Source organism: Miniopterus schreibersii (assembly GCF_964146895.1).
Source record: "Miniopterus schreibersii genome assembly, chromosome: 2".
NCBI classification, from domain to species: Eukaryota; Metazoa; Chordata; class Mammalia; order Chiroptera; family Miniopteridae; genus Miniopterus; species Miniopterus schreibersii.
Window position 1 is genome coordinate 434,225 of NC_138102.1, and position 26,891 is coordinate 461,115.

General features: G+C 55.6%; 1 protein-coding gene across 4 annotated transcripts; it reads left to right on the plus strand.

Annotated features, from left to right (window-relative positions):
* The first annotated feature begins 4,430 nt into the window (after positions 1 to 4,430).
* Positions 4,431 to 25,025, plus strand: CLN8 (CLN8 transmembrane ER and ERGIC protein). 4 transcript variants are annotated; one of them, XM_081129173.1, is made up of 3 exons: positions 4,431 to 4,544; positions 16,988 to 17,652; positions 23,214 to 25,025. In XM_081129173.1, the coding sequence occupies exons 2-3, from the start codon at positions 17,110 to 17,112 to the stop codon at positions 23,535 to 23,537; spliced, it is 867 nt and encodes a 288-aa protein (XP_080985299.1). In that variant the 5' UTR covers positions 4,431 to 4,544; positions 16,988 to 17,109; the 3' UTR covers positions 23,538 to 25,025. The 4 variants fall into 4 exon arrangements, with proteins under 4 accessions (XP_080985299.1, XP_080985298.1, XP_080985296.1 ...); XM_081129172.1 differs by lacking the exon at positions 4,431 to 4,544 and adding an exon at positions 9,062 to 9,327; XM_081129170.1 differs by lacking the exon at positions 4,431 to 4,544 and adding an exon at positions 9,812 to 9,955.
* The last annotated feature ends 1,866 nt before the right edge of the window (positions 25,026 to 26,891 follow it).

Genomic DNA, 26,891 nt, shown 5'->3' on the forward strand with positions numbered 1-26,891 from the left:
AGGACCTAATGCTAATTAATTTTGACCTTCTCTAGAGCCCCCCTGCATTCTCCATGTCCAACCTTTGGGGACTGTGCTCACTAAGGATGTTTGACCTGCAGTTTTGTAAAAACTTATGAAATATTTCCAATGTCTCACTCTAATAAGAGAAGTTGGTTTTCTAAGATAATCCAAACAAGCCAAGACTCCAGAGGCTGACACACCCCTGACCTCAATTGTGTGACTGCCCCGTGAGATACCCCCAGGTGTCTCTGATGAGATGGGACTGGGAGCCTGGGGGGACTAGCAGTCCCCTGCATACACAGTCACTCAGAACAGCCGCCTCTTATCACCATGAAGTTGGACAGGAAGCCTTCATTTGAATTAAGCAATTGGCACCCAGCAAGTCTTTTGGAATTTATGCATTAACAAGGGGCTGCAAGTGGCTGAGGGACTTCAGAAGCAGCTTGTTTCTACAGGAAATCATTTCTTATAGTTGCCTAGGGATATTTTTGGCTTCACCCAAGTAGAGGCCCAGAGAAGAGCGTTGGAGCACAAAGACCTTCCCCCAGGGGGCAGCACCCACAACCACGAATAGTCCTCACACACTGATCACTGATCGTAAACCAGCTGACAGGGGAAGTCAACCGATTCTCACAAACCAATTTCTGTTCAAGGATGTTGATTAAACAGGGACTAGAAAACCGACACTATGTTTCAAAATATGAGCAGTTTGATACAAGCTGCCACAAAATTACGGTTGTCCTGCTAACCATGGAAACATCATTATGTTCTGTAACAAGAAATTCCTTTCTGAACTAACAGGCTCTGACTCAGAAACAGTCTATGCAGCATCAATAACAAAGAAATAGGACACACAGAACAGGAAGTGACTAATCTTTTCTCTTTGAGCCTTAGTCCAAAGCAACCAATATGTGTTGCCTCTAACCAACTGTTTCTTGTGTGCCAAATATTTACCAGCCATCACTGGGCAGGGGACACAGGAGTCTCCATTCCCGTGAATGTCCGATCACTTCTGTTGCGCCAACAGCAAGAGGTGACCAGCGTGGCCGAGGATGAGGCCGTGTCCCGGGCTGTGTGGACCTCACAGGTAAGTCAGACCCAGATGTGTGCCCATTCTGGGGAATTTTCCACAACACCGTATGGGTCATGTGATTTACAGACTTAATCCCCATTTCCCTTCCCTCCCAGAGTACTTGGGACCATCGGGGAGGGGACTCTAAGAGACTCAGTCCCACCTGAGCTAAGCTGACCATGCAGTCACCACAGGGGGAGGACAACTGAGTAGTTTTCATAAATAATGACCAGTGCTGAGGTTAGGGCACAGACAGTGACATAAAAGGCACTGAGGACCCCAAGGGAGCGGGGCCTGGCCAGACAAGGACAGAGAGGGCTCCTCTCAGATGACACAACACAAAGCAGCCTGGTGACTGGGTCCCGATGACCCACAGGGACCCCAGGAGGGACAGGGGCATGAGCAAAGGTCAAACACAAGTGTGAAGATCAACAGTAAGGCAGGGAGCAGAGGCCCACCTGGCATGTCCAGAGGGAGACCTCATGGAGCAGATGCGGGAGATAGAGCAGGGACCCCCAGGGGCCCCTCGCCAGGATCCTGTAGGCATTGGGAGGCATGGAAGCACCTTCAGCATTAAGTTGCATGCCACATGGCAGTTTGCCATCATCTCGGCATCTACCATGGGACCCAGAACACGTGGGCAAAGTGCAGGAGTGACCTCAAGAAAAGCCAGATAGCCTCCCATGGCTCTGAGCCTGGCACACGGAAGCACCAGGTAAACCTCAGAGGAAAGACGCAGTGACTTAGACAAGGAAACCATCTGCTCATCTTTTTCAGGACAAAAAGTATTTCCTGTATAGACATGAGCAGGAGGTGCTGGGAACAAGTTCAACCATGACTGTAACCCTTAAATCAAGTTCAAGTTCAATCATGATTCTAAACCCTGAGGCAGAGTCAGCCCCAAAATACAACACTGATAAGAAATTAACATGGATAAAATGCTCCTCCTGAATTAATTTTTTTAATTGAGGTATAGCTGATATGCAACATTGTATTCATTCCAGGTGTACAACACAGTGATCTGATACTTGTGTATATTGTGAAATGACCACCAAACACAGTTACAGATTTTTTTCTTGTGATGAGACTTATAAGATCTGCTCTCTTAGTAACCTTCAAGAATTCGAACAGTATTGTTAGCTACAGTGCATCCCCTGCATTGTTCAGACTGGAGTCTTCCCACTTCTGAACTCTGAGCAGATGGCCAGAGTTTGTGATGTAACATTACAGAGAACTGTCCCCAACCAGATGCTCTCTGCAAACAAAGACAAAGTCAGCAGCCTGACCTCTGTGGTTCCAAACATTTTTCATGGGTGATGGCATCCTGGGTGTGGACTCAGCTGCCACCATCAGAATTCTGGAGTCTCCCAGCTGGGCCACGACTCCCTCCCTCCTGCCCAGTGCACGGATCCAGAGCAGGGATCCCAGGGACTTTCCAGTTTGTCTGTCCCTTACACTTTTCACACCCAGAGGTCCCATAACTAGATGAACTCTGCCTGCACAGGACCCAGATCCTCCGCACTGGACTGTAAGCCTTACCCACCCCGGCCCCTGCCCCAGGCGGCCTTGTGCCTTGAGTCTGAGCACCACCCAAAACTCTGTCTGGAGGCAAGTTCCTGAAAATACTCCTCTCATCGAAGTTCTATCCAAGGACTTTCTGCTCTAGCTTTCTCCCGACTGAACCTTTCTCCTCAAATGAAGAGAAATTTCAGGAAAATTGGAGATGGAGGCAAATCTGCAGGAAAGGACAGTATAGTTCCGGACCGTGTCTAAAGTTACAGGACACTGTAGGGAGACCTGTTTTCTGTGACTCACCCCAAGTGCTTTCTGCCTGAACGTGTGGGAACCCCTCCCCCCAACAATAAAGTGTGCAGGGCATTCCTGAGGCCCCTGCCAGCCCCATTCTCCCCCCCCCCCCCAGGCTCCTGACCCAAGTCATATCTCTGCTGCCTCCATCGGGCCCACAGAGAACAGTACACCTCCCGGCTGTTAAAGAACAAAATTCAACAGAGTAAATGTGAAGATCTCATTGGCTTTATGAAGCAATTCACGAACCAGGCAGCACCCCTTCTGGCAACTACAAGACTGCTCCGAGGGAGGGTACAGATGACTTTTGGGAGCTCCTCCACCTCCTGGGGGCAGGATGAAGGTCTTGTGGTGGCAGGTACACGGCCACCAGGTCCCAGCACCAGGCAGGGGACTGTAGGCTGGGGAGGCTGTTCCCTTAGGAGATGGCTGTCTGGCTGTTTCTTAGTAAACCTTGGGGGACGGGTCTGATAATTTCATTCTCTGTTTCAGAAAATGAGGCCTGAGCCCAGCTGGTGTGGCCCAGTGGTTGAGAGTCATCCCAGGCACCAAGAGGTCACCAGTTGGACTCCCGGTCAGGGCACATGCCTGGGCTGTGAGCTGGATCCCCAGTAGGGGGCGTGCAGGAGGCAGCAATGGATGTTCCTCTCTCCTCTCCCTTCCTCTCTCTCTAAAATCAATAAAAACATATTTTTACAAAGAAAAGAAAAGGAAAGGAGCCCTGGAAATATCAGGCCATCAGCTTTGGGCACCATTTTGATAAAGTGGCAAATGTCTTTCTCAGCAACTTCTTCTGTTTATGAAACACAACATGTAAACAAAAGCTTTACATCCGAGGGTATAACATTTTCTCCAAATTGTAGTAACCACCTTAAGATTCATCTCGGTCTCTCTTCTTGGTAGTTGTAAACACAAGCACAGAATCTTTCATTTTCTTTAAGTAACTTGTGTACTAACAAGAATTCTGCACCCAGTTGCTGGAGGTCAGAAGCAAATTGATTTCCGTGGTTTGTAGTTATTGGTGAAATGAACATGAAACCTCATTGCCCATGTGCAGAAATAAAGCAAACGTTTGCACTTTTGTTCTGGAAATGGGGCTCGTAATCTACAGAGCGGCGTGACCTGGTGTCACACTGGTCAGGACAGCTTGCTCACCTGGATCTCCACAGTCCTGTCTCGCCTGGTGGTCTCTCCACCTCTCGAGCTCTAACGACTTGTGCAGTCACAGGTCTACCCCTGGGTGGTAACAGGGTGCATCTCACCTGCCTCACATCCGGTGTGACGGCGGACATCAGAGCCCGTGGGCCTCCTGCGGAACAGGGTGCCTCACCCTGCTCGTGTGGCGTGAGTCAGACCTGGCTTGCAATGCCCTGGATGCCTACCCAGTGATTATTACACCTGAGTAAGCTCCAGCCACCGGTGGGGAGGAGAGGGAAGTCTGGGTGCTGGGTCCCTCCCACCTCGGGGAGCTACTGGGCATCGGAGTCCAGCTCCTCGGTGACTGTCTTCACTGAGTTTCGTTAAAGGGCCAGAATGAGGACTGGAAATGTTTCCTGGCTGCTGCCTGTGGTTCCTGGGGAGCTGATCTGAAGTTTCACGTCCTGTCTTGAAATCTGAACTCCTTGCGGTTGCTCGGGAGGAAAACTGGAAAGGGAGCTCTCAGGTAAGTTTTTCTTTGGCAGTTTCGCAAATCTGCCGACCCAGTGTGTTCCTGTAGGACCTACCACCTTGCACCTTCCACATGACGTTGTACCTCACAACATTTCATTGTTCTTCACGCGCGGCTGTGTGTGATTCAGGGTTCTCACTATGTGCTGTGCTCGGCAGAAGGGTCTGTTTTGAGCCTGTATTTCTCCCAAAATAGTGACAGGGCCGAGGAATGAACCAAGGGTGAGGGTGCCGTTTCTGTGGAATGAGTCAGGCATTTCTCCAAGTTGTGCTTCAGGTCACTTGGATGCCACTTGGTCCATTGTGGAGACGGAACCGGACCGGCCTGTTTGGGGGGGAAGCCTGCTCAGAGCGTGGCCTCTCCCTGGAACTTTAGGTTGTGATTGGGAGGGAGTCTTTTTGCTCCACAAGGGTTTCTCTGCCTCCTCACAGCAGACCTTTCTTTGTTGTGGGCACAGCCTGGCTTCTGACACACTGGCAGCATCTCCAGCTCCACCCCCACCAGCTGTGAAAACCGGACGGTCAGACAGCCCCCAGGAGGAGCTGGGCCAGGTGACCTTGGGTTTTGTGGCCCTTGAGCCAACATAATTTTATCAAGGCTGGTTGTTATGCTAATAAGGCCCACAGAGATTCAAAGATTCTTCCTGTTCCCACATAATTACGGCCACTAGTGGAAACTTTGGCCAAGGTGGTCACTTTGAGCCCAGAGTACCCGGAGATCAGAGAGCTTTGATGCTGGAAGAGACTCTAGAGACCAATCTCATCATTTTATGTTTGTGGCTCAGAGAGGTTCATCAACCCTTGGTGAGGTCACCAAGCCAGTAGCAGTAAAACCCTAGCAGGAAAGAGAATGTCAAGAGCCCAGCTCAGAGCCCTTCCCCACATCCTAAGAATCTTAGAGGCCCCATGCTTTGTGGTTCAGAATAGGCTTTAAAAAAAAAAAAAAAAAAATGGACACAATGAACTCACTTAAGCAAGAATGATTCTGAGAAGATACATTTTTCTGACAACTATGTTTCTTTCTAAACAGCTGTAATCTTGACACAGTTGTTAAAGAAAATATGATTCATGACATGGCTCAGTGGCTGAGCGTTGGCCTAGGATCTAGGAGATCACATGCCTGGGTTGTGGGCTCGATCCCCAGTCGGGTGTGTGCAGGAGGCAGCCGATCAATGACTCCCTCATCATTGATGTTTCTATCTCTCTCTCCCTCTCCCTTCCTCTTTCTGAAATCAATAAAGATATATTAAAAAAAAAAAAAAAAAAGAACTATAAGGTAGACTTTATTCAGGGGGCCACACAGAGGTGAACAGTCGGGAGAGAATACAGTGAGCGCCAGCAGGGATCCACAGCCCAGCAGCTGGTGTGCTTGGAGGGCCGAGTGACTGGCTAATTGCTAGGAACAAACATTGAGGCCAGGGGCATGCTTGCCAGACCAACCCGGCAGCATTCTTAAGAAGCGTAATAGCATGGGGGTGGGGGATTCGGGGTTTGATCAGGTAGATATCCAGGGTGGGGGACTAGCCCCAAAAGTTCAGGGCCAGGGTTGGGCCTGGAGGCTGAGGGGCCAGCTGGAGTGGGGTCAGGGTCGGGGCGGGGAGTTCTCAGGCAGGGCTGGTGGGGGCCTGACAGCAGGGAATGCAGCGTTTCTGATCCCTTGTCCCCTGAGTGTGAACTTGGTCCTCTGCTTCAGTCTGTTTTCTGGAAGAACAGTGAGAGGAATGCCCATCCCAGGAAGGATGCTCTCTGCCCAGTGACACCCTTTCCTCCCTCTCTGGGACTCAGTAATCTGCTTAGTTCTTAGAAAGAAATGGGGCAGAGGAGAAGAAATCTTGCCACACTTCTGCTAATGACTTTTAAAAATGTGTCTTTTTCTTGATTCAGCAAACAATGAGCATGCATGACTGATATGGTCAGGAAAAAATAGAATGTTAAAACTCCCTCGCCACCTCCGCTAAAAAGTCCACTTCAGTCATCTTTGTCCGAGGCCCTCGTGGGGTTGTGTTTGGAAGCTCAGCTTCTTCTGCAGGGGTGGGGAGCTGGACAGTTGCTTACCAGCCCTTACCTTGGTGACTTGTCTATGAAAGAGGGGTAAGAGTGCCTGAAAGAGTGCCAGAGCCACCTGTGAGGTGCGCACTTACCGAAAGGGCTGGAGGAGGAGGCGGTGAGAGCCGTGGTGGAGGGATGGAGGAGACGGTGGCCAGGTCAGACACCTGGTGCCTCCCTGGAGACAAGCAGGAGTCAGGCTTCTCATTTCCACCTGGGTTCTCACCAACCAGCGACACCTGTGTTTTTTTTACGATGATTGTTTTCATTGCTGTGCTTTAAAGATGGCAGAGAGCAGAGACAACCCTTGAGTATTTTCATCCAGGCTGAGAGGGCACCACGTGTCCGACGGAACCAGTTACTGGTTCTTCTCAGCTCAGCTCCTTGTTTGTGGGCAGACCTGTGGCAGCCCTGCACGGAGAGTGAGAATGGACGGGAACTGTGACCACTGCTGGCACAGTGTCATTCTGAGCGTTTGTCACCGGGAAGGGGATAGGCCCAGAGCGGGTCTGCCTCCATGGCCTATAGTACGTGGGCTCTTGACCTTGTGCAGGAAATATGTCACAAAACGAGCCCAGGTGATTTTGAGGGTATGTTCGTTAAAGCTGGGACAGTGAAACAAGGAAGGACCTAGGACAGAGCCAGGAGAGAGCCTAGGCAGGGCTGTTTGGCTTTCTAGAAAACTCATGGGAAAGAAGTGAGCCAGGGTGGGGCTGCTGTCAGCTCTCTGCAGAGTCAGAGAAAAGGAACCTTGGGGACAGGTTCAGGGGGGTAGCCCCGGATGAGCTGCTGCTGCCCATTGCTCCCCGGTTGCAAGTGTTCTGGGGTCCCTTATTGTTTAGGAGATGCGGGGGTGGGGGAGGCATGGGCCTGCTCCCTGGAGCAAGAACTCAGGCTGGGACCTTTACGGGGAGATCTTAGGGGAGGCTTCATCGTTTTTCCAGGTGTCCAGTCAGGGTCATAGTCTCCACTGACTGGTCAGTGCCAGAGTGGTTGCAGCTGGTCCTGGCCTCCTCCACCTGATTTTGCTGCTCTTTTGGGCCTGGTGCTGAATTACAACCGAGGCCCAGGTGTGATGGTCTCCAGGGAGGAAAGGTCAGGGGGATGGGAAACCAGTGATGTGCTAAGAGAGGAAAGGCCAGCCTGGGGGTGAGGTCGGTGCCACTTTTGCCCGTTGCTAGGCACCCAGAGCTTTCTGCCCCGGAGACCTTCTTTATCTTGGGAGGCCAGTTTGTTCAGCTGCCTGCCTCAGTTTCCCCATTCCACTTGCCAAGGAATTTTCCCGGCTTCTTACGTTCCCACCTCAGGTTCCTACAATCCTTAGGGTCAAGGTGCAAGCTCAGCCTCAGGGAGTCACGGGAGAAACAGCTCATCTCCGGGTGAAGGTGAGCCTCTTCCCCAGGTGCTGGGGAGATACAGTCATTTTCTGACACTTCACTTTCGAAGGGCAAAGGGCGTTCACAAGTTAAACCTCTTATCCCGTCTCTGCAGCTTCCCCAGAGGCAGGCAAGACCTGGCTATCTTCACCACATCTCAGGGAGGGGAGCACAAAACACGGCCTCAGGGGCTGGCACATTTTAAAGTCAGTTCAGTGAACTGTTTGCCGCCCCAGGAGGCCCCGGGGGGTGGGTGCAGGAGGGGCAGAGGAGGGTCATGTGTATTGGTCCCCAGGGGTACGTGGGGCTGTCTCCTTAGCACAGGGACTCAGGGGGCGGACGACTGAACAAAACCAAGTGGGACTCTCACACACCTTACATTTTAAAATCAGAAGACAAAAAAATAAGTGACTAAAACGAAGACAGAAAACTATAAAATGCCCAGGGGTGGTGATTGCCTTAAAGAGAAGAGAGACTTCAGGGCGGCATTCCCTGGGCCAGGGCTCTGCTCAGTGACGCAGCCCCCCCCCCCCCAGGCCAGTGGGGCGTCTGCGCCTCAACTGGGAAGGGCCCAGAAAGCCTGAGCGCTGACCCAGGTCCAGCTGCCCGGGGTCATCGCCCAGGTCCTGCCTCAGGGCCTGAGCCCCATCTGACTCCAAAACCACGTTTTCTCTGCAAAGGGGTGAGGCTCCCCGCTCTCCCCGGCCTGGCCTTCCACACTGCCCATCACAGCCCAGCCCGTGCCAGGCTGCCAGGCTGCCAGGCCTCCAGGGCCTCACCCCCACCCTCTGTTGGCAGGGAGGGGGGGGGGACAAGCCAGTAAACCTCCGCCCCTGCCTCCCACTCCAGACCTCTCCTCATGGGGAACGGGGACAACTGTCCTTGTCAACCTGGCTCACAGTTTATAAAGCTGTTTCACGACCTTAACTCACAATTAAGTCCTTTTAAAAAAGCCACGCGCGCTGACGGGGCTGCCGCCCCGCGTGGGCCGTGCTCCGAGTGGGCGCCTGGCGCGCTCCACGGGTGCGTGCGGATTCCGAGAGGCCCGGTGGGGACTCGGGGACGGCGGTGCGGACCCGTGCGTGGGGGTGAGGGGACGCGCCTGGGAGCCTGGGACCACAGGCCGGCGGAGGCGGGGCCCCGCGCCCGGGTCCTGCCCGAGAGGGACCGGGGTCCGCGGGACACGCTCGGGACCGCCGCCCGCCGGGCTCTGCGATTCTCCCGGGGGCCCCGCACGCGCGGCCGCGGGGCGGGCAGGCTGCGCCCTCGCCCGGCAGCGCAGAAGCGGGGCCTGGGAGACGGGATCGTGTGCCGGAGGTCACAGGGTCCTGGGGAAGTGAAACTCGCGCTTTGAAGGTCAGATGCTTCCAGGACTTGGCGGCCGGGGTTGCCCCTGCGTTTACCCGGGGCTGCGGGTTCCACCAGCTGGGACCCAGGTCCCCACGAGGCCAGCGCAGCCCGGGTGCAGCGCCGCCGCGGGCTCCAGGGGGCCTGGGGAACTCCCGGGGAGCTCAGGGGTGTCACTGGGGTGTCAGCAGGTCTGCCCCAGCCCTGGGTGGGGGCGGTGAGCGGAGGCCTCCCGGGGCCGCGCTCCTGGGGGGCCCCGGAGGAGCCTGTGCACGCGAGCCCCGCGTTCCCGCTGGTCCGCCCGGGCCGGGCTGTGCGCTCTGGAGAGAGGCTGGGACCCGAGGCCGGCGCACCCCCAGCCCCGCCCCCGCCGCCCCGCCACCCCTCCGGCGGCCCCGCCGCCCGCACCCCCCGCGCCCCCTCGGTGGTTCGGCCCGCACCCCCGCCCGCTCGGTGGTAGCGCCCGGCCCCGCCCCCGGTGCTGCGCCTGCGCGTCCGCCTCCGCGCCGGGTCGGGATGGCGGCCGTCGGCGAGGGCGGGGCGGGGGCCGGGGCTGTTGACAGGTGCGGGGCGCGGGCCGCAGTCGTGCAGACGGCGTCGGTCTGCGGAGGCGCGCGCGTGAGGGGGCGCCGGGCAGGTGAGGCCGGGCGCGCGGGGTCCGGGGTCGGGGCGCGCGGGGCGGCGGGGGTGAGAGTGGTTCGCGCCGGGGCCCCGTCGGGCGCTCCTCCTGCCCCGCGAGCCCCGCGATCTGGGGGCGCAACGCAGGCGGACCCCGTCCTGCGCGAGCCGCGGCCTCTCCTGGGGCGCACGGCCGCTGGTCTGCAGAGGGGCGGGGGTCCGGGGGGCCGGGGTCGAAAGGTCCGGATCATGGGGCTCCGGGCCGCGGGGTCTGGGTCCGGGGTGCCCGGGGCTGGGCCCCCCGGAGCGGCCGCGTGCTGGGCGGAGGGACAGTCTCGGCCCCTCGCCCCCGGTGGGGCAGCCCCAGCTCCCCTTAGGGAAACTGCGGCTCGGGGAGTTCTCGCTGCGCATCTCGTGTCCCGAACCTTTGGAGCTAAAATGCAGACCGACAGGGCGTCCGGTCTCGGAGACGTTAGACGGTGGCTGCGGAACGTGTGTGGCGGTGAGAAAGCGACGACCGACCCGGGCACCGGTGAGAAACGACGGCCCGGCCTCCGCCGGGCCCGGCCCAGGGGAGCCCTGCACCCCAGGAGCGCGGGCGCGGGACGGGTCCTGGACGGGGTCCAGGCGGCGCACACGCTCGACCCTTTTTATGAAAAAAGTTAAAGTTCGTGTTTAGTAAAACAATGGACCCGGCAGGCACCAAAAAACAGTAATACTGCTTTGAGCTGGGTAGGAGGGTTACAGGATCTTATGTTTGTTTTTAGCCTTGTTTTTGTTTTCTGAATTCTGTTCGCCGAGCATGTATCTTTTGATTTGGGAAGAAATTTTGTTACAAGCTGCTAAAGTTTGATTCTGGGGATGTTGGAAACATAATGTCTAGGCCAACAGTGAGCTGCTGTCAGATTACATTTGGCTCCTGGATGAAGGATGGCAGAGCAGGTCCTTCCAAAGAGAAGGAGCCCTGGCCCTTGGCTCAGCGGTTAGTGTCCGCTGGCGCACCAGAGGGTGGCAGGTTCCATTCCAGGTCAAGGGCACCTACCTGGTTTGCGGGTCAGGGTGTGTGCAGGTGGCAACCAATCAATGTGTCTCTCGCATTGAAGTTTCTCTCTCTCTCCCCCTCCCCCTCCCAGTAAAAAAAAAAAAAAAATCAATGGAAAAAATATCCTCTTGTGAGAATTAACAAAACAGAGAGAGAGAGAGTGAATGAGAGAAATGCTGAGATGAGGGCTGGGTTAGATGCAACGCGGGCCCAGGGGAGCAGCCTGCGGGGGTTCCCTCTTCTCCTGGGTGGGAAGGAAATTGTGGCACCTTGTCAGTGTTGCACACATAGGTCAATCTCTGACTCCACAGCATAGTAAAGGCCAGGAAAATTCCAGGACCAGCAGAATAGGGAAACTAAGACAGTTAAACAGCTGTTTGCAACCATCTAGTAAATCCTATCTTCCCTAAACCAAGAACACAGTAAATGGTTTTCACTTTTCTGCCCCAGCAAGAGGGTAAATAGCTTAAATCCCCCGGGGGGGGGGGGGGGGGGGGGACGACAGATAACAGAAATCCAATTAGTGCCGTTTGCTAACCACACCCAAGGAGAAATGCAGTTAAGAGAATAAACCTCATTTTGGTGCATCAGCAAATAGCGGACGTACCAAATATTCTATCGACCGGCCCCTAAGACCTCACCCAGCCTTTAAAACCCCTGGAAATGAAGGTCCCAGTGCCCTCTCCTCCAGGGAGCACTCGAGTACCATTCACTCCCCCCCCCAGCCACGTGTCCCCTAACCTCTAAGAGACCCCATGAGACTTGCAAGCAGGGGAGCAATAGGCAGCTTGTCCTGGGCCAACCCCCTGAACCTGCCTCCCAAGCCCCCCTTTCCCCCCTTTTCTCTGACTTCCCAGAGCAGCCCAGCCCAGGCCCTCCTGTTGCTTCTTATGTCCTTCCTAGTTTCACTGACCTAAGTATATTTCAGCTGCAGTCGATAAATTCTTGCTTTCTTTTCTAAACTTTGTCTCTTGATTGAAATCTTTCCCTCAAGAAGACAAGAGCCGGGGTCTCCTCATCGCCCCCTCGGTAACTCACAGACTGTCTGGGCCCCCCTCCCCGGGAGATGGCGTCAGCCGTCCCCCAGCAAGTCAGATGATCCGTGGGGGTTGTTACACAATAGCCTAGTGGGACATAAAGCACACGACCTTCTTTCCTGTTTTTGGCTTCATTTCCAAGTTTGGAATCAGTTGTATTAACCGTACTTAAAATGCTGGTATCCATAGCGATAGTGCCCCCGGTGAACTCCTAGGCGTGTGTCAGACCAAGCGGAAGGGTCCCGGTGGCCGCGTCCCGTCCTGGAGACCCAGCTGCCTGTCACACTGCGGCACTAGAACTAACACTAACGTAAAAATGCCTGGCCCAGTGCAGTAGAACCACTTAAGCCGCCAAACCTCACGACAGAAAGAATGGAATGAGGTTTGTAGATAGAAACCTCCCACAGAAAACGAAGGCCTGCGGGGAGTCCGGGACGGGATTTTCTCCCCCCGCCATTTTCACTTCCCTCTCCGCTGTGGCTCCTCAGCTGCTGAGGGAAGGGGCTCCGTGCGTGGGCTTTGCAGTCTTGGCACGGGAAGAACAAGGTGAGGCCCTGCTGCTGGGTCCCCAGTGTTCCTGGGAAGGGAGCGGTGACTTCCACTCTGCATGACCCTCAGGCTTCAGGCACCACGCGGAAGCCCGTAAGTCTGGGTCTTCAGGTGAGGTGGGCATGGAGGTGACCCGTGTCCCCTGTGTCATTTAAGATGAGAGGGATGTGGTTGGGGCAAGTAGCCGGTAAGAGGAAGACGTGGAGCTTGGTCTTTTCAGAATGACCCAGCTGCACTTCCGTGGGTGCGATCCTGGGACGCGGGTCCCAGCAGCACTGGGCGGTGCAGAGGGGCAGCCGTGTCCCTGGAGGGCCGGGGGGCTGCAGATCCGTGCCTCCTGGCCTTGTTCCCTGGTGGCTCGGGTGCTTCACCTGGCGCGTGCACCCCCGGCAGGGGTGCTAACCAGGCCCAGAGAGACCCGCAGCACAGCACCAGTTTGCCCGGAGACGCAGGGTGTGCAGCTGTGTGTGCAGCTGTGCAGGAACAGATGCAGGAGGTTTTGAGGAAGGATCAGAGCTCGGGAGCAGTTTCAGAATTTGAAGAGGTAACAAGTATTTATAGCAAGTTGTTCCCAGTTGTCTAATTGGCAGCACCCTGCCCAGCCCAGAGGGTGTGTCCTCAGCTCTGCTCCCTGTGTCTCTTTCACCCTAAGCTGCCTGCAGTTCTTTATTTTTTAAAAATTTTTAAATATGTCTTTATTGATTTCATAGAGAGGAAGGGAGAGGGAGAGAGAGAGAAACATCAATGATGAGAGGGTCATGGATCGGCTGCCTCCTGCCTGCCCCCGACTGGGGAATCGAGCCGCAACCTGGGCATGTGCCCTGACCGGGAATCGAACCCCGATCGCCTGGATCCTGGGTCGGTGCTCAACCGCTGAGCCACGCCCGGCCGGGCTGTCTGCAGTTCTTTAGATGTGACACCATCTTCAGAAAGGTACCTACAAGGCTTGAGGACCTGGAAGCCAATCTCGGGGTTTCCAGTGGTATAAATTTGGAAGGACGGTGGTTTTTCCTGGGTTTCTGAGTCCTTGGAGCCAGTTCTGCCACTCGCCTGGAGGGCTGGCACCGGGTCCCGCTGCCCTCCCTGGCGCTCCTTATTTGGGCCTTGTCACTGCACCCTGTCCCTGTCCCTCCTGGCCTTGTCTCAGGTGTCGCACCATCAGACCGTCGAGCTCATGGTTCGGTCACTGGGGTCCCTGTTCCCGGGAGCCTTGGTCAGTGGTTCCTTGCTTTGCAGCCTCTGCTCTTCCAGTTCCCTCACCCAGCAGGCGGTATGCTCAGACCCCCAGACCCCCCAGACCCTCTGCTCTCACCCTCAGGGCCCTACTGTCTTATTCTGCAGGATGGGGAGCTGGGGGGGTCAGGAGGGGAGATGGGAAAGAGGGGCTGGTGGAGGCCCGTTTCCCCGGTTCTCTGCAGGATGGTCAGGGTTTGGGTTTGCTTTGGCGCCCAGCTCACATCGAGAGCAACCTGAAGCACAGAGAAAGACCCTTACGCACCATCTTTCAGTTATGCTGGCCTGGAGGAAGGGAGAGACGGAATCATCCCCATTCGGGTCATAGGATTCAACATCTAGGGCACGACTGGAGGTTCTGCCAGTTCAGGGATTTTGCACCAGCCTAGGGGCACCTGGGCACCCAAAAAACACCCAAACCTGGTCCCCAGTCCAGGGCATGAAGGCAGAATGCCTGGAGGTGGCCCATGGGCACATTCCACAGGCCTGGAGAACACAGGGAAGACAGCACCTCTCCCGGGGTTCAGTGGGCACCAGGAGAGGGCTCCGCGGTCCCCATCGTACCACAGTCCACACCCCCACGGAAAGAGCTTTTTGATTTGGCGCAAATAAGAGCCTGAGCTCTGTGTGTAAATGGAAACATGGTATTGCGTGTTTATAGAGATAAAATGACCTAGTTGAATGCACCTGGCACATAGCAGGTGCTTCATATGGGTGACCAGTACCCCGCTGGCGGCCTGTGTTTATACTTTCATTCCCTCGGGCAGACACTTGGGCCCAGTGTGGTGAGAAACTTGTTATCTTAGCTCCTAAATAGCACAACCAAGATCCAAGCCCACGGAGACGGACTATTCTTGATCCTTTGGTCCCGGTTCCTGGAGCCCGCCCACCCGGACCGAGCCTTCCTGTACTGAGCCCTTCCGTGGGCAGACTTAGTTCTTTGTTTGGTCAGCTCTCCGGCCACAGGGCCTCCCCTACTCGAAGGCAGAGGCTCCACAGAAGCCGGTGGCTTGGCCAAGAGCGTATTAATGTAATCGTGGCGAAATGGGAACTAGCCCAACCTCATGACCAGCTTGGGGAAGAGAACAAGAAACTTTAGGAGGAGCCCGTATTGAGCTTAGTCTACAGTCTTGAGCAGGGCAGCCCTCTAAGGGGTCCTGGGGGGCCCTCTCTCAGTGGTGAGGCTTCCTCTCTACCCCATGCGTGCGGAGAGCCCGTCTCCCTCCCACATTCACTTCCCTGGAGGTCGCCTCCCCTATGCACACCCAGTGCTCACCCGGGGGGTTGGGATGTGGTGCCACCCGGGGGTTGGGAGGTGGCACGTTGCACAAGCAGGCTGCTCTGCGTTCCTCTGTGGGATGGTCAGTGGGGCACAGCCACAGGGAGACAGTTCATTGCACCCTCAGGTCCCAGGCAGGACGGCAGCAGACCACAGGGGGAGCTCGGGCTCGAGAGGCAGGAGTGAGGCCACGCCCTTTACTGGGCTTTCCCTGGAAACGCAGACAGGGCAGGGGACCCTTGAGGTTGGCAGACTGAACAGCCCTGGGGGCTTTGGGCTGCAGGTATGGTCCCTGGTTTCCTGGCTCTGGTGACCCCGGTGAGGAGTGTTGCCTGCTGGGTGCAGGGCAGGGCCGGGAGAACTGGCTCCGCGTGGCTGGTGGGCAGGTCCCAGGAGTGCCAGGGGTGCTCCCGGCTGGGCTGGGGGGCAGTCTCTTCAGCCGGGGGGGGGGGGGGGGTTGAAAATGTCAGACATCATAACGTGCAGGAAAACATCACACACACCCACGCCCAGAGCCAAGAGCTCTTGCCAGCCTCTTAATCTGGTGTCAGACCTGGTCTGTGTACAGAGTAACTCCCTTTTTAAAAAACTTTAAACAAGTTTTTATTACACAAAGGTCACATAACTGGGAATTTCTCTGCTCTGTACATATTTATTCTTACTCTCCACAGAAGGACTGCTGCCTGGCTTCCCCCTGGGTGGCGGCCGGCACTAAAGTCCTGACTTTACCAGAACAGCAGTGAAAACGCCTCTGTGGTTTCAGTTGACTGCGGGGCTCTTGCCTTTAGTTATCAGGATGTACAAATGTCTTTTTTTTGTTTTTCCAACCCTCACCTGGGAATTTTTTTTCCATTGCTTTTCAGAGAAGTGGAAGGGAGAGAGAGAGAAACATCGATGTGAGAGAGACATCGATTGGCTGCCTCCTGCTTGCACCCTGACCAGGGCCAGGGATCGAGCCTGCAACCCAGGTGCATGTCCTTGACTGGAATCGAACCCGGGTCCCTTCAGTCCACGGGCCGACGCTCTAATCACTGAGCAAAACTGGGCGATGTTGCCAATTTTTAAAAAAATAATGTTTTTATTGGTATTTTTTAAAGAGAGAGGGGGGAAGGGAGAGGGAGAGAGAAACATCAATGAGAAACTTCCATCGGCTGCCTCCTGCATTCCCCCTGCTGGGGATGAAGCCGTGTCTGACCCTTTGTCTGAGGATGGGCGCAGTGCACGGTGGCCTCGCCCTTCTCGGCCTGGTCAGCGCACTCTCTGCAGACGGGACACTGAGAGTGGAACCCATACCGTTTGCAGGTGAGCAGACGGGACCGAGGACTTAACCTCTTCCTGCCATCCGTGGGGACATCTGGGTGGCCGCGCTGATGCACGCGAATGCCTTCTGTGAGCCAGGCCTCGTTCAGTCCCGGACACGGTGCCTCCTTGGTGCTCACACACAGCTTTCCACTGAGGAAGCCGGAGCCTGGCCGTGGGGCCGCGGGGACCTGAACCCGGGCGTGGCTGGCCACTGTCTGCCCGTAGCCTGTGCCGGAAACGTGGCCCCACAGACGGGGCGCCTGCGATGTTCTTGTCCCGGTTCTGGCAGTGACGGGCTTGCATTCTGGTGTGTGCATCCCTGGAACGTGAACGTGTGACCGATGCCTCCATGAGGTGGGAGGCGCCCTGGACCGACTGGCCTCAGAGCGGCTCCTGCCTCCTGTTCTCGGCCGCACCTCTCACGGCTCACTTGACTTTCTTTCTCAAATCCAACAGAGAATGTCTTCTTGCTGTGGTCACCTATCTGCACATAGGCCTAAGGATCCAGTAGATAACTGTAAAATGCTCTTTATTATAATGTGTTGGCCTGGAGTTGTGTCCTGGCTGCAGCTTAGTCAACATAAAGTGAATTATCTTTTTCTTCCTCAGATTGAAGACGGATACATGAAGGTCCGAGAGACGGCTGCCCCCACTCTTTCTTGGACAGGACGCAGTGTGGGGCCCCAGAGCCCTGTGTTGGCCACGGTGCGCCTGTGACCTAGAACAGGACCATGAGCCTCGCGAGTGACAGAGGGACATCGGAGAGCATCTTTGACCTGGACTATGCCTCGTGGAAGATCCGCTCGACGCTGGTGGTTGCTGGCTTTGTCTTCTACCTGGGCGTCTTCGTGGTGTGCCACCAGCTCTCCTCCTCCCTGAACGCCACGTACCGTTCCCTGGTGGCCAAGGAGAAGGTCTTCTGGAACCTGGCGGCCACGCGGGCTGTGTTTGGGGTCCAGAGCACAGCCGCGGGCCTGTGGACACTACTGGTGGACCCCATCCTGCAGGCCGACAAAGCACACGCCCAGCAGAGCTGGTCCTGGTTTCACATCACCACGGCCACGGGCTTCTTCTTCTTCGAGAACACAGCCCTGCACCTGTCCAACGTGCTCTTCCGGACCTTCGACCCGTTTCTGGTTCTCCACCACCTCTTTGCCTTCCTGGGGTTTCTAGGGTTAGTGTTCAACCTCCAAGCTGGCCACTACCTAGGCATGACCACCCTGCTCCTGGAGATGAGCACGCCCTTCACCTGCGTGTCCTGGATGCTCCTGAAGGTGAGTGTGCCTGTCGGACGTGCAGTTTCTGCCCCTCCGCGGAAGCTGAGCCGCTGGGGAGAGCGTCTCATGGGTGCGTGTCCATGTTGCGGGCCTGTGTCGTGGGCTCGAGTCGTGGGCTCTCTGTGGGCCGTGAAGCCGTCAGCAGGCTGACTGACTGCAGACGGTGTCAGCCACAAGGTCATCTTGGTTTGAATTCCATTTTATTGCTTTTAAACACATCGTTAAGGCTTCCAGCCTCAGAGCAGAGAAGATTCAGCAGATCTTGACTCTGGGTGGCATTTGTGAGCCCCAGAAAGTATAGTTTTTCCTTCCTTTCAAATGCTTTCTAAAAAAGTCAAAGTGATATATATGTCTGCTTAGATATCTTAAACTTTACGTTACGTTGCTTTCTGTGTAGCACGGGCCTGCCTCTTGACTAGTTTCGACGCTCACAGTTGATGCAGGTGTGAGGCTGTGTGCCGCTCTCCAGACCGACGCCCCTTGTGTGAGGGAACTTGGGGCCTCCTGACTGCCTTCCCCGCGCCCCTCCCTCCATTCCTGGGAACCGCCGGTCCTCACTGGGGTTCTAAAAGTCTCATCTAAAATCTCTTAACCAAGTCAAAATTACTCCATTTTTTAGGAAAAGCCCTTTAGCCCCGATGGACTCCTGGACGGAGGTCCCCTCAACGGTGTGGAATGTGTTGTGTCCATAGGTGGAGAACTTCACCTGCCACAGATCAGTGTTGACCAGGTTCATCCGAGGAGGCGGGAGCTGGCGGGGCACAGTGGCCTGGCCTTCACCTGGCACCTGATCTGGGTCCCCAGGGTGCTCCAGGGTGGGCTTCACTGGATCCTACCAGCTGCCCAAGTAAATGTGGACGTAGAAATGTCCATTTTACGATGGACACGGGCCAATGACCCTGCGACAGTCTCAGCTGCAGCGGTCTGGCGGGGCCGTTTCCCAGGGGCTCATGCGCCAGGAGAGCCCAGGAGGTGGCGGCAGAGTGAGGCCCGAGCAGCTGCCACTGAGCCCGCTTCCCCCGGGAGCCACGAGTGGAACTGCGGGATCAGATCCCAGCTCTGTTTTTAGAAAATGAACCCCACAGTCTCCCACTGTGGCCACACCGTTTCTCATTCCCACCAACAGTCGGGGCCCGGCTTCTCCCCATCCCACCAGCGCGTCTGTCTTTCCCACGAAGCACCTACGGTGTGAGGGGTGGTCCCTGTGGTCGGAGGTGACTTCCCTGGTCACTGGTGGCACCGAGCACTTTTTCAGACACTATTGGCCGTTCTTTGGAAAACTGTCTATTCAAGTCCTTAGCCCACCTTTTTATCAGGTTCTTTGCTTTCTTACTGTTGAGTTTTGAGTTTGTTATGTATGCTGATTACTTTCTTATCAGATAAGTGATTTGCAAATATTTTCTCCCGCTTTGCGGGTGTCCTGCTCAGCCTACTGTTCCCTTTGCCGAGAGGACGCTTTCCTTTCCTGTCGTCCCAACCTTGACGTCTGTTTCTGTTGCCTGTGGTCTTGGTGTCATGGACTCGAAATCCTAGCCAAGACCAATTTCATGAAACGTTTTTTTCTGTTTTCTTCTGGGAGTTTTACAGTTTGGGTCTTACATCTAAGCCTTCGATCCACGACTGCTGTGTGTGGTGTGAGGTTCGGGCTCAGCTTTGTTCTTTGACATGTGGCTGTCCGGTTTTCCCAGCACCGGTAACTGAAGGGACTGTCCTTCCCCACGACCGTCTTGTCTCCTTTATACTCAGTTATCGACCAGCCGTGTGTGTGGATTCATTCCTGGGCTCTCGGCTCAGCCTCACTGCACGTCTGCCTGTCTGTCGGGACGTGCAGTTTTGTTTGGTGTAGTTTTGTAGCACAGTTGAGTCAGGAAGTGTGTCTCCAGCTCCCTTCTTTCCCTTGTCCATGTGGCCGTTTGTGGTTTCATGTGAGGGAGGAAGAGCCGCTCAGCCCACGTGCTGACAGCTGTGGGGACCGGACCTCAACCAAAACCCACAGGACACACATGCTGGGAGATTAAGTCCTGGGTTTTGAGAAAATAGATTATTACTTATCTTGAAATTTTTTTGTAGAAGTTGTTTTTTAAAAAGAAAGAAGTGATCGTCCTCCGTCTCTCCAGGCCTCGGTGATCCTGTGTAATGTCAGGTGTGTTTTCCTGACCGCGGCGCTTCTGGAGCCGGAGGAGGGGACAGCGCCCCCTGCTGGCCGCCCGCTCCGCAGGACGGAGGGGCTGCTGGGAGGCTCGGGGTGACCAGAGAGCCGGCTTCGGGCTGGACATTTTCTGCTTTCTCCGAAGTGTGTGAGGATGCTGTCCGTGTGGGACGGACGGAGGGTCCTCCACGTGTCTGCTCCTTACACCCCTCGATGTAGTGACCACAAGTCAGCAGACACCGGGACTGCCAAACGACACCTACGGCCGTGCCGCCTAGGTAGGGCCACGGCACAGGAATGGCTCGTTCCCGGGGTTTCCCCCTCACGTGCAATTTGACGTGGCTTATAAACAGATTACACGCAGTGTTCTTCTTATTGCCGAGTGAGCTTTGTTCCGTGTTGACGTCTTTTACAAGTTGCTTTGCTTGTTTTTTCTTTCACAGGTTCCCCTTTTTGGTGTGGGATTTATTTTTGGTAATTTGTAAAATCTTTAAAGGAGCCTTTGTCATCTGTCAAATATCTCCCTGTGCATCCTTCTAACTTTCTTTTATTGTTCAGAAACTTTGTTGTGTGTGAAGCCTGTCAGTTCTCCCTGGTGTGGGCCTGGCAGGCCCCTCCCCACACAGGGGTTCTGCAACTGTCTCCCCATGGCTTTCCCCCGTATTTTTGTGGTTTTCTTTTAAACATTGATATGTAACTATTTGAGAATTATTTTTCAGTAAGGTGGGGAGACCCACGGTCCGCCCTCCTCTGCCTGCCCGGCCGCCAGGTGGGCTCCCCATGTTTACTTGTCTGCACGTTGGGCTGTTCACCTGCTGTTTGCACTGGCGCCACCTCGTTTATTTCTGCCTGTTGTTTTGCTGTTGAGTAAGGCGCATGCAGTTCTCAGCTCTTTCCAGACCCACTGGTCTGTTCCTGTGTATCTACTATACCAGTTGAGCATCAGTTAATTGGTTCAGTTGATAAAAGTACGAATGTATTCTCTTAAGTGGACTAAAGCTCCAGGTGAACTCGGGGGCAGCTGCAGAGTCTTTTTGACGTTTTCCCATCAAAGAGCATAATGTGTCCCTTTTACTCAAGACCCTTCGGTTCCTCTGCATTAGAGGTCACTTCACATGCACACGGGAGACATAAAAGCTATGCTCACCACCCCTGGTCATCAGGGAAGTCAAACCAGAACACAGTGGGACATCACCCCACCTGTCAGCACAGCCGTTACCAAAAACACAAGAGAGCACGTGTGGGGAGGAAGGGGCCTGTGCCCTGCTGGGGGTGCAGACGGTGCAGTGGACAGTGTGGGGAGGTTCCTCAGAAAATTAAAACCATAACTACCATGGGATCCAGCAATTCCACAGCTGGGTATTTATCTAAAAAAATCAAAAACACTAACTCAGAACACCATGTTCACTGCAGCATTATGTAGAGTAGCCAAGATATGGAAGCAGCCTGAGTGTCCACTGATACGCGTGTGTGCGTGTATGTGTGCATGTGTGTGTGTAATGGAATATTACTCGGCCATAAAAGGAAGGAAATCCTGCCATTTGCAACAACGTGGATGGACCTGGAGAATATTACGCTACATGAAAGTCAGACACAGAAAAACAAGGACCACACGATCTCACTTATATGTGGAATCTACAAAAGGAAACTTTAGACACGAGAACAGATTGGGGTTTGCCAGAGGGAGGGGTGGGGAGCGGGCAGTGTGGGTGAAGGTGGGCACAGGTACAAACTTCCAGTTGTGAAGTAAGTTAGTTAACATGTAACTTAGGTCATGTGACTTACAAGTTCTCATCACAACACACGGTAACTGCGCATGGTGGCAGCTGATCCCTAGACTCACTGTGGTCACTGTTCTACAAAGCGGCTGGTCTGCGGCTTAGGCTTCAGGGGGTGCGGGGCACCTCGCTGTCAGGTGCTTGGATGTCGTGTTCAGAGCATGTTCAAGGTGGGCCAGGCTAAGCTATGATATCGGTAGGTTAGGTGTGTTAAATGCATTTTCAATTTCGGGGGAGTTTCCGGGGTGTGACCCCACTGTAGGTTGAGGAACATCTGTGTACAAATACCAAATGATTCGTACGCCTAGAACTAACAATGTGTTGAGTAGTCACGTGTCCCTATAGATGCCACGGACATGGACATGCAGAGATTTTCATGAAGTGCCTGCTCCATTTGAAGTAGAGAAGAAGAGCCCAGTCACTGCCTGGCACCTGTCCTGCTCTTACATCACCAGGGCCAGCAGTGCCCGGGACTGTGCCCACGGCCACTTGGGAGCCCACGTGCAGTTTTGGCTGCTTGTGAAACACGGCTGTAACCCAGAGTCACCTGCCCAGTGGAGCAAAGGCCCAGGGCAGTGGCACACAGGTGCTGTGTCACCTGAATCTGGGCCTCACTGGCCACTGCCAGCCTGTGTGCCAGAGCTCAATGCCCTCCTCGCTGGCCGCCCTTGGACCTGGTGATGGAGCTGCTTGGCAGAGTGACCTATTTCTCACCCAAACTGGGCACTTGGGAGAGCGAGGCAGGTGGCAGGCTGGTCAGCAAGCCGGGTGGACACGACCCCTGCTGAGAGCTGAGTGCAGTGTGAGCACAACCTAGACAGCCCAGCGGGCCTCTGTCTGCAGGTGAGGGGACAGGTGGAGGCCGCAGGTGCTCGTGTGGGCTGTGTTCCCCCCTCATGTCACCGTCTGAGGGACAAGGGCCCTCCTGGTCCGAGTTCCTCCATCTTCCAGGTCTGTCCCCTCCAACCCGGATGCTGTGCTGTATGGGCTGTGTCACCCTTCAGTGCAGGGTCCACAGGAAGCCTGTGGTTCCGATCCGCCAGGAGCTGGGACTCAGCGCAGGCCTCTCGTGTTTTATCATGACCTCAGTCAGGGAGACTCAGCGCCCTGTGTTTCTGGGAGGCCGCCTGGGGGTCGTGGCATGAGCACCAAGGCGGCCAGTGAGCCGTGGCCGTCAGAGCTGAGGGGGTGAGCTATGGGCCGTCTTCATGTTCCCTTTGCAATTTTAGCTACAACTGTTGGAAACTAGTTTAAATGTGAATTTAGAATAATTTTAAGGCAAGTTCATTTTGTCCAAGGGCTCCCGGGGTAAAAGTACCAAAAAGCACGTAGACCAGGAGCTGTGTCTCCTCCTGAATGTCTCTCTCCTGAGACTTTCTCCCAGGTGAGGTCTGGAGGCTCCGTCAACAGGACCAGCAGCAGCTTCCGGTGCTACTGAGCGAGCTCTGGTCCTACTCAGTGTGCAGAAAGGCTGAGTGTGCTCGGCACAGGGGGCCCCTGCGTTGGTGCTGCGCTGAGGGCCTTCCCCCCGAGCCTCACCCGGGCAGGATGGGGAGGGAGCCCTGCCTGGCCGTGGCTCTGTGCACTCCTGGGGACTTGCCGCGCTGACTGCCTGTGTTGTGTCCCTGTAGGTGGGCTGGTCCGACTCTCTGTTCTGGAAGGTGAACCAGTGGCTCATGATCCACATGTTCCACTGCCGCATGGTCCTCACCTACCACATGTGGTGGGTCTGCATCCAGCACTGGGACGGCCTGCTCCACAGCCTGTACCCGCCACACCTGGCGCTCTTCCTCTTGGGCATGAGCCTCCTCACGCTGGTGCTGAACCCGTACTGGACCCATAAGAAGACACAGCAGCTGCTCAACCCCGTGGACTGGAACTTTGGGCAGCTGCCACCCCGGAGCAGCGCTCCCCACAGGGCCAACGGCCAGGTGCCCTCAAGGAAGGGGCAGTAGCCTCTGGGGAGCACACAGCTGGCCTCCTGGCGCCCCTAGTGCTGACGTCACGGCGAGGGGGCCGTGGGTCCTGCGCGCGGAGCGCTGTTCCTAAGAGACTGACTTGGTGGTTGTTAGTATTAATTCCCAAGTCACCACCGAGTGTCTCTAAGACGTGATTTGCCTTCAGGAACAAAGCTTTTCCATACTGGTTTCCTTGTCTGTTATGGTCCCGGGAGCTCGCCCGGGTGGGCTGCTCGTCCTGAGAGAGGAATAGGGTGGAGGCAGGGCTGTGCCTGAAAACAGGCAGCCCGGGTTTCCTCACCTTCGGCTTTGCTGTGCTGCACAGATGTGGCGTTTTCTACAAACGAGGGCGGTGTCTCCCCAGCAGAAGGGTTACGACTCCTGTGTTTCCATGCCCACCTGTTGCTGTCATCAGGAACCCCACCTGCCAGGTCTGCGAGGGCTGCCTGGACTGAAGTGACTTCCTATTAGAAATGCCACCTGCTAGTGTGGCCCAGTGGGCAGGGATTTTTCCAGGCTACACCTTCAACAGGTGGCTGTCCTCTCAGCTGAGAAGAATTGCCCGAAGGCAGAAAAGAAGGCGACCTGGTACATCGTTCAAGTCTCCCAGGGCGTGAGATTTCCGATCGGCGCGAAGCGGTGCCACCTAGTGGCGCGGCGGTGTAAAGACGCCGTGTGGGAACCACCACCTTGGAGGTCGCCCGGCAGAGCGAATGTGGGGTGGGTGACCCAAAGGCTTGCAGGTTTTTATCAAGGAAGCTATAAAACAAGAATTATGTATTCACATTGTGTGGCCCAGTTGACAAAATAAGGAAGATAGTTAGTAATCAGAATTGTCTAGATTTCAGAGCCTTTTCAAATTGACCGAGTTGCCAACAGGTGCCCAAATTAGACCCCAATTCCTTGGTTGGTTTTCTCTAGATTTCAAGACAGGCAGTGACCGCTCTCCCTGCAGCTGTGAGGCAGGCCCTGCCCTCAGCTGCTGGGCCGCCGCCCTGAAGCTCCTGCAGCCGTGGGCTCCACCCTGCTTCCCTCAGCTGTCCGGTGTCAAGCCCCAGGGGCCATCGGCATCATCGCTGTGCCTGGGTGGACTTTGCACACCCCCCACAGATGCGCAACATTTTATTCTTGTCACAAGTGTGCAGTTAAAATCAAAACTTTATTTTTATCGAAAACACCTTTGAAGGACATGTGTCTGTCGGTGGTGAAATCGTTTGGGACCTGGGGCTGTTACGTACGCGGGACCCTCAGGATCGTGTGTTGTGATTGCCAGTGCTCTGACTTTATTGATCATGTAACCCTACTTATCGCATCTTAAGATGTGAGTTAAACCCTAACAGTACCCAGAGGATCCGGCCCCTGCTGCGGCGACTAAGCCGCGGTGCGCCCCTCCCCGCCCGCGGCCTGCCCGTCCTGTTCCTGTGGAAGCAGAGAGAGGTGGCAGACATCTAACAAAGTGAAATAAAGTAACCGGTGTTTACAGACCCCAGGAGGTGTCAGCTCTTGCCTCAGTGCCGTTCCCGTCTCCACGAACACTCTGTCCCTGACACAAGTGATGGTGAACCTCCGTGTGCTCACGAGTCCGTGTAGGGTGTGAAACATTCGGCTCGGTTTTTACCTGACCTTCACCGGGACCGACTGTGCCCCCCAGTACCTCAGTGCAGGGGTGTGGACGAGGGCTGCAGGGGACAGGAGAGGAGCCGGCACGTGTGGGTGACGCTCTGGAGCCGCAGCCCAACAGCAGAATTGGGGCACCAGCCGTCCCCCAGGCGCCCGGAGTGCGCTGCGGCCGCCTGGCCTGTGACTCACGTCTGCTGAGGGCAGAGGCTGGCCTGGGAGGTTCCCGCCACAGACGCGCTGGGGTCTCCACAAGACGGGAAGATCCGGGGACACCTGCCCCTGTGCTGTGGAGTCGTAAAGACTCCCAGTTCCTGACTCTGCTCACTTGTCTGTGTGTTGACTGAGGTCAGATGCCTTCCCCGCTATCCTCACACGAGGTTCGGGGTTCGAGGTTTGGGCAGCTTTCAGCCTCCTGCTCGAGGATGGTAGTGGGGGTTAGAAATGCCCCCCCCACACTGCTTCAGGAACAAGGCTGGGGGCGCTCACAGGAGGTGCAGAGGTGGGGCCTGCCCACACCTTGGGGTTAGGAGTCAAGATTTGAATTGGGGAGGGGATGGGGCAGAGCATAGCAGGGTTCCTGCTGAGCCAGCCTAAAGGATGCCAGCTGGGGGCAGATGGGGGAACAGACCTCACCTGGGAGGAGCAACCTGATCTGATTGAAGGGGGCCAGGTGGGGCGGGTGGGGGATTCTGGCTGAAGTGGCTTAGCAGGAACCTGGCTAAGGCTGAACAGTGAAGGACACCACTCACCCCGAGTCAGGGCCTCATTGGTCGAGCATTTGGGGAGCCTGGTTAGAGTCAAGTCCAGGAGAGACTGTCCCTTCTTGACCGAAGGATGGCCGTGTCCCCAACTCCCAGTCCTGCTCCCTGGATTCCAACTGCTGACTCCCACGGTCGGGCTTGCTCATGGAAACCTGCTTCCTAACGGGCACCAGCCCCTTTGAAAGATGTGAGTTTGCTCAACTGACCTAATGTGTGTCACGTAACATACAACCCACCTGTCCCCTGAACAAGATCACCCTGCCAGTGGGGCAGAGCTGGGGCCTCACCTGGGAGAGCCAGCTGCAGGGGCGGCCACTGCCCTCTGCCCACCAGGCCGCCCTGCAGGCACAGGCCCCCGGGAGCTCTGCATGCCCGCCAGGACACTGGGGTCCCTGCCCTTCTCTGACATCTGCATGCGGCCCGGCTGGTGCAGTCCAGATGCCCATCACTGCAAGGATCCTGACCTCTGAACCCAGAGCGCCTTTCCCAGGTCCCTGGGGGAGGTTCCAGGGGCCTGGTGCTGACTGGCTGCTGTTCTGCAGTGGGGCCTGGGCAGGGTGAGCCCTGAGATTAGGCCCTGGGGAGAGTGCCCGTTTGAGGAATGTTGTTACGCTTGATTAGCTGGGGTGGTGAGGGAAGGGAGAGGGTCTCACTGTTAGATAAGGAGCCACATGTCTGAGTGTCTTTGAATCCTTTCCAGAGCTCAGGCCTCACAGGTTACTCACAATATTAGAATTACCCCGTTTTGTCAGAGCTCAGAAAGCAAACCAACCGTGGGCATGTGTGTCTCCATATGAAATTAGCAGCTTTCGCTGAAACTACTGGCAGGGAAAGGAGATCATGTCTCTAGTAATACGGTCAGTCCCATGGACCTTGAACACAGGAAACCTGGGGACAAAAAGGACACTCAGCTCCCTAAGTTACAAATACCACCGACTGGCGTGTGGGCCCAGGCAGCCCCTGGACCTCA